Genomic DNA, 12,687 nt, shown 5'->3' with positions numbered 1-12,687 from the left:
TGGTACAACTTTCAAGGAACTATGTACCTGCACCCCTAGGTCTCTCTGTTCAACAACACTCCCCTGTCTAATTCCTGCCCTGGTTTGTCTCATCAAAATGCAACACCTCGCATTTACCTGAATTAAACTCCATCTGCCATTCCTTGGCCACTGCCCCAGTTGATCAAGATCCCATTGTAGTCTTCGATAACCTTCTTCACTGTTCACTTCCTGTTATCATTCACAAACTTACTAACCATGCCTCCTATATTCTCAACCAAATCATTTATATAAATGACAAATAACAATGGATCTAGAACTGATCCCTGCGGCACAGGCCTCTAGTCTGAAAAACAACCCTCCACTATCACCCTCTGTCTCCTACCGGCAAGCCAATTTTGTATCTAATTGGCTAGTTCTCCCTGAATCCCATGTGACCTAACCTTACTGATCAGTCTACCGTGCAGTACCTTGTTGAAGACCTTGCTAAAGTCCATGTAGACAACGTTTACCGCACTTCCCTCATCTATTTTCTTGGTAACTCCAAATTTGTAAGACATGACTTTCCATGCACAAAGCCATGCTGACTATCCCTAATCAGTCCTTGCCTTTCCATATACTTGTAGATCCTGCCTCTCAGAATCCCCTCCAATAACTTACCCACCACTGATGTTAGGCTCAGCGGTCTGTAGTTCCCTGGCTTTTCCTCGCCACCTTTCTTAAATAACGGCACGTTTGCCTCCCTCAAGTCTTCTGGCATTTCACCTGTGGCGGCTGTTGATACAATAAGAGTTTTAACATCACCAGGTTAAAGTCCAACAGGTTTATTTGGTAGCAAATGCCATTAGCTTTCGGAGCGCTGCTCCTTCGTCAGATGGAGTGGATATCTGATACAAATCAGTTCCGCAATTTCTTCCCTAGCTTCCCATATGTCCTTTGATACACTTGATCAGGTCCCGGGGATTTATCTACCTTTGTTTTATAACCTCCAGCACCACCTCTACTGTAAGGTGGACGCTTTTCAAGACATCACTATTTATTTCCCCAAGTTCCTTAGCTCTTTGTCCACAGTAAATACTGATGAGAAATATTCATTTAGGACCTCGCCCATCTCCTGTGGTTCCAATCATAGATGACCTCATTGATCTTTAAGGAGGCCTATTCTCTCCCTGGTTACTCTTTTGCCCTTAATATGTTTGTAAAATTTCTTTGGATTCCCCTTTACCTTCTCTGCCAAAGCTATCTCATGTCCCCTGTTTGCCCTCCTGATTTCCTTTTTAAGTATTCCCCTACACCCCCTATACTCCTCAAGGGATTCACTTGACCCCAGCTGCCTATACCTGACACATGTTTCCTTCTTTTTATTGACCAGAGCCTCAATATCTGTAGTGTTCCCTACTCCTACCAGCCTTGTCCTTCACGCTAACAGGAACATGTTGGCCCTGAATTCTTGTTATCTCGCTTCTGAAAGCCTCCAACTTGCCAGATGTTCCTTTACCTGCAAACGGCCTCCCACAATCAACTTTTGAAAGTTCCTGTCTAATACCATCAAAATTGGCCTTGCCCCAGTTTAGAACTTTAACTTGTGGACCAGACCTATCCTTTTCTGCAAGTATTTTAAAACTAATAGAATTATGGTCACTGGTCCCAAACGTTCCCCCACTAACACTTCAGCCACTAGCCCTGCCTTATTTCCCAGGAGGAGGTTGCATATTGCCCCTTCTCTAGTAGGGCCATTTACATATTGATTGAGAAATCTTTCCTGAATGGACCTAACAAATTCCTTCCCAACAAGCCCTTAACACTTTGGCAGTCCCAATCTATGTTTGGAAAGTTAAAATCCCCCACCATTGCAACCCTATTATTCTTGCAGCTATCTACAATCTCCCTACATATTTGCTGTTCAATTTCCGCGCTATGGTACAATCCCATAAAAATGATCACCTCCTTATTTTTCAGTTCCACCCACATAACCTCACTGGATGATCCCTCAGGAATATCCTCTCTCAGTACTGCCGTGATGTTTCCCCTCATCAAAAACACAACTCTCCTTTTGGGCGGCACGGTAGCACAGTGGTTAGCACTGCTGCTTCACAGCTCCAGGGACCTGGGTTCGATTCCCGGCTTGGGTCACTGTCTGTGTGGAGTTTGCACATTCTCCTCGTGTCTGCGTGGGTTTCCTCCGGGTGCTCCGGTTTCCTCCCACAGTCCAAAGATGTGCGGGTTAGGTTGATTGGCCATGCTAAAAAACAAAGTGCCCTTAGTGTCCTGAGATGTGTAGGTTAGAGGGATTAGTGGGTAAATATGTAGGGATATGGCCTGGGTGGGATTGTGGTCGGTGCAGACTCGATGGGCCGAATGGCCTCTTTCTGTACTGTAGGGTTTCTATGATTTCTTTCTATGATTTTGCCTTCCCTTCTATCCTTCCTATAGCATCTGTACCCAGGAACATTGAGCTGCCAGTCTTGTCCCTCCCTTAGCCATTTTTCTGTAATAGCTATGATATCCCAGTCCCATGTACCCACCTGAGTTCATCTGACTTACCTGTCAGGCCTTTTGCATTGAAATAAATGCAGTTTATGTTCAACCAACCTCACTAAATCAGGTTATTTGTCTATTATCACATTGCTGCTTGTGAGAGCTTGCTGTGTGTAAATTGGCTTTCAACTTCCAGGGTAGGCAGGAGATTACAGTTAGATTAGCCATGATCTTACTAAATGGCAGAGCAGACTCGAAGGGCCGAGTGGCCTACTACATCTCATTTGTATGTTCTTCCCACCTTCTTCTGACGTCTACGATATTTCAACCATTTCCAATTTCCTGGCCTTGATCACCTCCCCTTCACAATGGACATTCAATCTCTTTACACCTTCAGCCGCTACCAGGATGGTTTGAGGGCTCTCTGCTTCTCCCTTGAACAGAGGCCCGAACAATCTCCATCCACCCTTCTCTGCCTGCCTCAACTTGTTCTCTCACCGAACAATTTCTCGTTTAACTTGTCTCACTTCCTCCAAATAAAGGATGTTGCTAAGGATACCTGCATGGATCCTAATTATGCCTGTCTTTTTGTGGGTTATGTGGAATATTCTTTGTTGCAATCCTACTCCCAGAGCTACCTCAACTATGCTTCTTCACAGCCTGCCTACTGTAAGGATTTCATTCCATTCTCCCAGTTTCTCTGTATCACAATTCATGCAGACATGGGGAGAACATGCAGACTCCACACAGACAGTGACCCAAGGTCCGAATTGAATCCAGGTCTCTGGAGCTGTGAGGCAGCAGTGCTAAGCACCGCGCTGCCCTAAATAATTTCACTCCGTTCCATTTGGTGTACATTCTAAAAGCGTGACCCTAAGCTTTTGGCCTCTCTGGCATTTCCATTTGGCACCTTGCTGTCACGCTGATTTCGCTCCTGCGGCACTTTCAGTGAAGCTCCACACAAGCTCAAGGAACGGACCTCATCTTTCAGATTGGACACTTTACAACCTTTTAGATCACACTTGAGTTCAACAATTTCAGACCTGAACTCTGTTTATCATAGAAACATAGAAACCTACAGCACAAAACAGGCCCTTCGGCCCCACAAGTTGTGCCGAACATATCCCTACCTTTTAGGCCTACCTATAACCCTCCATCCTATTAAGTCCCATGTACTCATCCAGGAGTCTTTTAAAAGACCCTATTGAGTTTGCCTCCACCACCAATGACGGCAGCCGATTCCACTCGCCCACCACCCTGTGTGTGAAAAACTTCCCCCTAACATTTCCCCTGTACCTACACCCCAGCACCTTAAACCTGTGTCCTCTTGTAGCAGCCATTTTCACCCTGGGAAAAAGCCTCTGAGAGTCCACTCGATCTATGCCTCTCAACATCTTATATACCTCTATTAGGTCTCCTCTCATCCTACGTCTCTCCAAGGAGAAAAGACCAAGCTCCCTCAGCCTATCCTCATAAGGCATGCCACTCAATCCAGGCAACATCCTTGTAAATCGCCTCTGTACCCTTTCAATCTTTTCCACATCCTTCCTGTAATGAGGCGACCAGAACTGAGCACAGTACTCCAAGTGGGGTCTGACAAGGGTCTTATATAGCTGCATCATTATCCCCGGACTCCTAAACTCAATCCCTCGATTGATAAAGGCCAGCACACCATACGCCTTCTTAACCACCTCCTCCACCTGCGGGGCCGATTTCAGAGTCCTATGGACCCAGACCCCAAGGTCCTTCTGATCCTCTACCGTACTAAGAGTCTTTCCCTTTATATTGTACTCCTTCATCCCATTTGACCTGCTAAAATGGACCACTACGCATTTATCTGGGTTGAAGTCCATCTGCCAGTTCTCCGCCCAGTCTTGCATCCTATCTATGTCCCTCTGTAACCTCTGACATCCCTCCAGACTATCCACAACCCCACCAACCTTCGTGTCGTCGGCAAACTTACCAACCCATCCCTCCACTTCCTCATCCAGGTCATTTATGAAAATGACAAACAGCAAGGGTCCCAGAACAGATCCCTGGGGCACACCACTGGTGACCGACCTCCATTTAGAAAAAGACCCATCTATACCCACTCTCTGCCTCCTTTGGGCAAGCCAGTTCTGGATCCACAGGGCAGCAGCCCCTTGGATCCCATGCCCTCTCACTTTTTCTAGAAGCCTTGCATGGGGGACCTTATCAAACGCCTTGCCAAAATCCATATAAACCACATCTACCGCTTTCATTTGATTCTTTTTACCATGTGCTGGTCAAAAACTTGTGCTTCATTTTTTTTGTTTTGTTTCTTTACTGCAGCCACTCCCTTCGCCTTTGCTCGGTGACAGCTTTGTTGTTTATTCTCTCCTGCCCTCTAACCTATCCCAGAGCTTCCTTTTGTTCTTCCTCCAATTACCCCACCTTTCAATGGCATAAAACACATCCTTCAGTTCTGAAGGAGAGCGATATTCAACCCAGCATATTAACTCTGTTTCTTTCTCCACAGATGCTGCCAGACTTGTTGAGTAATTCCAACATTTCCTGTTTTTAGATTACAATGTAGAATTTGCTACCACTGAATGGTTGAGGTGACCAGCATAGATGCATTTAAGGGGAAGCTGGTTAAACAGATGAGGGAGACAATAATGGAGGGTTTGGTGATGTGAAGCCGGGAGGCAGCTCGGCGGGGGTGTAAACACCAGTATGGACTAGTTAACTATGTTCCCTGTTTGTGTAATGTAGTTCCTGTCTCAATCTTTTTCCTGTATTGTGTTTTTTGGGAAGAGAAGGTGAAATTTGTTTGCTTTCAGACTCTGGAAAATGACTCCCAAGAAGAAGAAATTAAGAGAAGGACCGCTGGACATCTGAAGGTCACAGTGGAATCTGCGGCCCCCAGAGGTCAGCTTGATGACGGCTGCCTGATGCCACTTGTGATACCAGTGTCAGTGCCAGTCCGAAAGATGGACTCTGTTAGAACAAACACTGAGCGGACAGGGGATGGGGAATCCCAGAAGAACTCGAGCGAAAAGGATCCATCTGAGCTGAATCTACCCCTATTAACAACCCGCAGGCGTAGATTGAGTAGAGGTTCAGGAGCAGAACACTCAGTCCAGGTAACATTCCTTTTAAAGCAATGTACAATTGTATAGTACTATTAATATGGTAAAACCAAAGAGTCATTAAATGCATAGCTTAAATAGACCAACTATTATAGCTCCACTCTAGTTAAACGACTTGGTATCATACAAGCTTGAAACCTAATTAGTTAAGTTAGACACAATGAAGATCGAATGCAGGTGATGGGTTGCAGCCATAGCATGTGGGTCTCGTGGACACCAATGTGACTCAAGACAACATTATGGGGTTACCATTGACCAGAAATTTAATTGGCCTAGCCATATAAATTCTCAACCTTCTTGAGTGTTGTTGGAGCTACAGTCATCCATCACACTCCTAAATTGTGTCTTGTAAATTGTGGACAGGCTTTGGGAAGTCAGCAGCTGAGGTACTTGTCACAGGATTCCGAGCTTCTGAGCAGCCACAGTATTTGTATGGCTAATGCAACCAGGACAAAATGGCCTGCTTGATTGGCACCCCATCCTGAAACATTCATTCCTTCCACCACCAACGCACCTTGGCAACAGTGTGTGCCATCTACAAGATGCACTGCAGGAATTCATCAAGGTTCCTCAGACAGTGCACCTTCCAAGCACACAACCACTACCGTCTAGAAGGCCAAGAGCAGCAGATACATGGGAACACCATACTGACTTGGAAATATATCCCATCACTGTCGCTGGGTCAAAGTCCTGGAACTCCCTCCCTAACAGCACTGTGGTGTATGTACACCTCATGGACTGCAGCTGTTCAAGAAGACCAGCACCTTGAAGCAAATTACAGATGGGCAATAAATGCTGTCCTAGCCAGCGATACCCTCATCCCATAAGTGAATTTTTAAAAATCACATCAGCAGTAAGTGTCTGCAGCTTGAGGAACTTCAGCTCATCAACTCTGAGCTGGAGTCCAAGATTTGGACATCGTGATACATCAGGGAGGGGGACACTTTGTTGCAGGAAGCAGTCACAACTTTCAGGCTAGATATTTTAGATTTGGTCTGTGGACATGGGTAGGGAGGATATGACTCTGAGTGAGGCAGGTATGGAGATCCAGAAAGTAACACTGGAGGAGCTGCAGCCTTTGCAATTGCCCAGCGGTTAGGACATTCTTGCAAATTGTGTAGCTGGGAACAGAGGATGAGCAAACTGACCACAACAGTGTGGTGCAGGGAACCACTCAAGATGGAATCGTTAGGGGAGTGGATACTGTTCCCTGCAGTCAAGTCCTGATGGCTGTGTTGCCTGCTCAGTGCCATGATTAAGTACATCACCTCAGGGTGGGAGGGGAAGGATCCAATTGTGCGTGGTCCATGAAGGTGCCAACGATATAGGCAGGATTAAGAAAGAGGTTCTGTCGAGGGGATATGAGCAGCTCGGGGCTAAATTTAAAAAGCAGAACCACAAAGGCAATCTCTGGATTGCTACAGAAGCCACAAGCAAATTGGCATGGGGGTAAATGAGATCAGAGTGCTGGATGCATGGAACAGAGATAGATATGGGAGAAGTGGGTTTTGAGTCATGGGACACTGGCACCAGTACTGGGGAAAGAGTGAGCTGTACCAATGGGACAGTCTGCACCGGAACCACTGTTGGGGATCAGACAGAAACTCCAAGGTATATTGTGAAGATGGCCTAGACCCAACTTTTACTTTTGATTTTGACAATAGGGTGAGCATAAGGTGTTTTGCTCCAGATATGATGCATTTGACCCACTAGGAAGCTTGTATCAAAACAAACTCTTTAAGAATACAGTTAGAATATAACAATTATAAGACTTGAACATGACACAGCATAATTTTTAACAGCTAACTATCTCTGTTGTTCTAATTTAAAGCAATATCCCCACAGAAAACACCCTTCGGAATTAGTTAGCATCAAACGCAGATATGCTCGCTTGCATGCTAGATTTCCAGCCTTTTAGCCCTGCTAGACAGATACAGGAAGACACGTGCCTTCTGACTTCCATACAGCAATTTCTAGAGAAGGATCTATTCTCGAGCAGCAGAACTTTTAAGAAATAAACTTTCTGGTAGATTGCAGTCTCCAGACTTCAGAGACACAGAGCTATTCCTGCTCTTTTCAGATTCAAACAGCAACTCTCAGAGAAAGATCCACTGTCATGCAGCAGAATCTCTAAGAAAGGGACTTCTCTCCTGGCAGATTCTAGTCTCCAACTTCAGAAAGGGAAAAAGAGAGGCACTACTCTCTCTCAACGCAAAACAGCTTCTAATAAGCAACTCCGCTTGAATTCTCTGTGTAAGCCTAGCTCCATTCAGTCATATGACCTTACTTGTCAATCAACCTAATCAAGTCCCACTCTGCAAAATCCCAGGGGAACAGAACAGCATTAGTCCAGATTAAGACAAACATTGTGACAATGAAGATCAATTATGCTGCTGCAGTAACAATAGAGAATGCCGGTTATGGACAGAAAAGCACTGATAAAATGGAAGGGGTGCCGAAAACATCCTACACAGAAACATGACTAAAATACATTTCTTAAAGGCACAATATCGTCATGCCACATAGTGAATCATGTAACTAGGACTGGAGAGAGGGCTTTAAATTTAGTAGGGTGGGGTGCATGTGAGGAAATTTGAAAAGTTGACAAGGTAGCAGTGCAGGTAATGATGATCAGAGTGTGACAGGAAGGGACAGCGTGAACCAGCAAATATGGTCAGAGTAGAGAAAAATTGTAAAGACAAAAATCAAAGGCTTCTTACTTGAATGTACAAAGCATTTGTAAAAAAAAAAGATGGATGAATTGATGACACAAAAAATAAATAAATGAGCCATTATATGATGGCCGTTACAGCGACATGTTTGCAAAATGATCATGGCTTGGACCTGGACATTGATGGACATTTGACATTTTGGAAGAGGAAAGAAGAGAGAGCTGGGGTAGCCCTGTTAATAAAGGGTCAGTACAATAGTGAGAAACAGTCTTGGTCTAGAGGATTAGAATACAAGATCAGTCTAGGTTTAGCTTAGAAATAGCAAAGGAAGTAAATTACAATCACTGGTACCTGACAGTATCTTGCACTGCAGAACAGTGTATACATCAAAAAATAATGGGCCCTTCTAATGCTGCAATAATTGTGGGAGATTTTCATAGAGATTGGATGAATGATATTGACGAAAGCAGCCTGCAGATGAATTCAAGAGTGTATTCGGGAGGCTTTCTTCAGACAACATGTTCTGAAGCTAACCAGGGAAGAGTTTGCAAAGGGTTATGGATGGGTTAAGTGAATAGGCAAAACATTGGCAGATACGTGTTCTGTGGGAATTGTAAGGATGTCCACTTTGGCAGGAAGAACAGAAAAGCAGAGTATTTAAATTGAGAGAAAATGCAGAACTCTGCGGTACAGAGGTGTATTAGGTGTCCTAATTAATGTCTCTCAGGGAGTTAGCTTGCAGTTGTGGAAGTAATTAGGATGGCATCTGGCCGCCTTGTGAGGGAGAAGGAGTATAGAGGTAGCAAAGTGTTGCTAAGCTGTCAAGGACATGGGAAGACTGTATTTGGAGTACTGTGTACAGTGTTAATCATCTTACATTGGAAACAGCTCAGAGAATGCTCACTGGGCTGATTGGAGTGAAGGAATTGTTTTCGTGAGGAAAGGTTGAGCAGGTTAGGCCTGTGCTCATTGGAGCTTATTAGAAAGGATGTTTCCTCTCATAGGGAAACTAGAACTGGGGTACAGTTTAAAAATAAGGGGTTTTCCATTTAAGATGGCAGTGAGGAAGAATTTCTTTACTCTAGTAGAGGCTGGGTCACTGAATATATTCAAGGCTGAGTTAGATTTTTGATCAACAAGGAAGTTGAGGGTTATGGGGTCAAGAGGGAAGGTGGAGTTAAGATCAGCCATGATCTTATTGAATGGTGAAGCAGCCTTATTGGGCCAAATGGCCTAATTCTATTTACAACTACATATGGTTTGATGTTGCAGCCCAGACCAAGTACAGATAGCTCTTTTCCTACCTAAAAAGAATTAGTGAACCAGATGAATCCTTGGTTACTTTTAAAATTTTGCACTTGTTTTCAAATCAGTGGGATTTCGAAACCTGTTCCTTGATTTTAGTCCCGGTTTTTAGCCAAATACCATAACCATCGTGTCACAGTGCCCAATGTTAAATCAGATAATTGAGCGACACCCCAGTACCTTGTCTCTGCAGCTACAGTTGCAAGCCTAGGTGATGAGTGCCAGTAGCTAATTCTACCTCGGGGGATATTGTCTTTGAGCCTCATCCCTTGGCCTCTTTCCCTTGCATCATGCATTTCCAGTAGGTGATCATTGTAGTGATTCTGGGTGTTAACTGATTTTCCCAAACCCTCCTTAGCTTAAGAGTAGTGAGGCCAATTATAATGCATGCATTCTGTCCTAGTTGAGATCAGCTAACTTGACACTAGCTGAAGTTAGGAACATAGAAACAGGAGCAGGCCATTCAGCCTGTTGAGACTGCTTTGCCATTCAGTTAGATCATGGCTGATCATCTATCTCAACACCACTTTCCTGCACTGTCGCCATATGCCTTGGTGTCACTAGTATCCAGAAATCTTTCCATTTCTGTCTTGAGCATGCTCAATGATTGAGCCTCCACAGCCTTCAGTGGGAGAAAATTCTGATGATTCACCATCCTCGGGTGAAGAAATTCCTCAAACTCTCAATCTAAATGGCCTGCCCCCATATCCTGAGATTATGTCCCCAGTTTTAGATTCACCAGCCAGGGGAAGCATCTTCTCTCCATCCACCCTGTAAGAAATTTGTAAGTTTCATGAGGTCATCCCTCATTTTTTGAAATTCTAGGGAATACAGACCTAGACTCATCAATCTCTCCTCATACGACAATCCCACCATCCCAGTGTTTATTCTGCTGGACCTCTATTGCACTCCCCTCCCTGGCAAGTATGTCCTTCCTTTGATAAGGGGACCAAAACTGGACACAGTACTCCAGATGTGGTCTACACAATTGCAGAAATACCTCTTTACTCCTGTAGTCAAACCCCGTTGTGATGAAGGCCAACATATTATTTATCTTCCTAATTACTTGCTGCATCTACATGCTAACTTTTAATGACTCATGAAATGACACTATCTTGCAGATAGTGAGGAACATTGTCAGAGGCTACAGAAGGATATAGATAGGCTGGAAATTTGGGCAAGGAAATGGCAGATGGAGTTCAATCCTGATAAATGCGAAGTGATGCATTTTGGTGGGAATAATGTAGGGAGGAGCTACACGATAAATGGAAGAACCATAAAGGGTGTAGAGACGCAGAGGGACCTGGGTGTGCAAGTCCACAGATCTTTGAAGGTGACGTCACAGGTGGAGAAGGTGGTGAAGAAGGCATATGGCATGCTTGCCTTTATAGGACGGGGCATAGAGTATAAGAGTTGGGGTCTGATGTTGCAGATGTATAGAACGTTGGTTCGGCCGCATTTGGAATACTGCGTCCAGTTCTGGTCGCCACACTACCAGAAGGACGTGGAGGCTTTGGAGAGAGTACAGAGGAGGTTTACCAGGATGTTGCCTGGTATGGAGGGGCTTGGTTATGAGGAGAGATTGGGGAAACTGGGGTTGTTCTCCTTGGAAAGACGGAGGATGAGGGGAGACTTAATAGAGGTGTATAAAATTATGAAAGGCATAGATAGGGTGAACGGTGGGAAGCTTTTCCCCGGGTCGGTGGTGACGTTCACGAGGGGTCATAGGTTCAAGGTGAAGGGGGGGAGGTTTAACACAGATATCAGAAGGACATATTTCACACAGAGGGTCGTGGGGGCCTGGAATGTGTTGCCGGGCAAGGTGGTGGAGGCGGACACACTGGGAACGTTTAAGACTTATCTAGACAGCTATATGAACAGAGTGGGAATGGAGGGATACAAAAGAGTGGTCTAGTTTGGACCAGGGAGCGGCGCGGGCTAATTGTTCCTTGTTTCTCGTTTCAAGGCTTCATTCTATGATCATCTTGCTGGTGCCAGTACAGAGCGAGACTGCGGATAGTTGGGAACCTGTCTCGGGGGCAGGGAATTCATATGGTGTTCGTGGAAGTGGAAATGACTAGGGTTGGGAAGCATTTTCCGATCGGGGCCATTGTGATCTCCTGGACTCGTTTCGATCGCCTCAGGGGGTCGGAGAGGAATTTCCCAGATTTTTTTTCCCCATATTGGCCCTGGGGTTTTTCACTCTGGGTTTTCGCCTCTCCCTGGAGATCACATGGTCTGGAATGGGGGGGTGGGGGTGAGTTAATAGGTTGTAATGAACAAAGCATCGTAGCTGTGAGGGACAGCTCGGTGGATAGGATATTGGTATGTAGATAGGCTGGAAAATTGGGCGGGGATCCTGGTTTCAGGATTCAATCCTGGACCGGGGAGCGGCGCGGGCTTGGAGGGCCGAAGGGCCTGTTCCTGTGCTGTATTGTTTTTTGTTCTTTGTTCTTTGAAAGACACCCAAGTCCCTTTGGACATCTGCACTTCCCAACCTCCCTCCATTTAACGAATATTCAGCGTTTCTGTTTTTTCTACCAAAGTGAATAACATCACACTCTTCCCGTTATATTCCATCTGCCGCATTATAGTCCATTCAGTTAGTCTATCCAAACTCTCTGGAAGCCTCTTTGCCCCCTTCTCATAACTTACATTCCTACCCACAATCAACAGATCAGATCCAAGTTCTGCAGTCCTGCCACATCCAGTCGAGAATGGTGGTGGGCAATTAAACAACTCACTGGAGGAGAAAGCTCCACAAATATCCCCATCCTCAATGACGGAGGAGCCCAGCACATCAGTGCAAAAGACAAGGCTTGAAGTATTCATAGCAATCTTCAGCCAGAAGTGCCGAATGGATTATCCATCTCTGCCTTCTCCAGTGGTCCCCAACATCTCAAATACCAGCCTCCAGCCAATTCGATTCACTCCACGTGATATCAAGAAAGGGTTGGAGGCACTGGATACTGCAAAGGCAATGGGCCCTGATAACATTCCAGCAATAGTACTGAAGACTTGTGCTCCAAAACATGCCGCTCCCCTAGCCAAGCTCTTCCAGTACAGTTACAACACTCACATCTACCCGACAATGTGAAAAATTGCCCAGGTGTGTCCTGTGTACACACAAAGCAGGACAA

At 45.2% G+C, this 12,687-nt stretch overlaps 1 protein-coding gene across 4 annotated transcripts in view; it reads left to right on the top strand.

The window, feature by feature from the left end:
* The window catches only part of mideasb (mitotic deacetylase associated SANT domain protein b), a 76,468-nt gene that overhangs the window by 31,766 nt on the left and 32,015 nt on the right, over nt 1-12,687 (top strand). For 3 of the 4 annotated variants that reach the window (XM_078233608.1, XM_078233606.1, XM_078233607.1), the window contains exon 3: nt 5,238-5,564. In XM_078233608.1, coding sequence (XP_078089734.1) covers nt 5,238-5,564 — 327 coding nt within the window. The remainder of the gene's footprint in view (nt 1-5,237; nt 5,565-12,687) is intronic. The other variant, XM_078233609.1, reaches the window with a different exon arrangement.

This window comes from Mustelus asterias, chromosome 18, assembly GCF_964213995.1.
Source record: "Mustelus asterias chromosome 18, sMusAst1.hap1.1, whole genome shotgun sequence".
In the NCBI taxonomy this organism is placed as follows: Eukaryota; Metazoa; Chordata; class Chondrichthyes; order Carcharhiniformes; family Triakidae; genus Mustelus; species Mustelus asterias.
The sequence above is the reverse complement of the archived record's forward strand: the minus strand, read 5'-3'. Positions and strand labels throughout refer to the sequence as shown.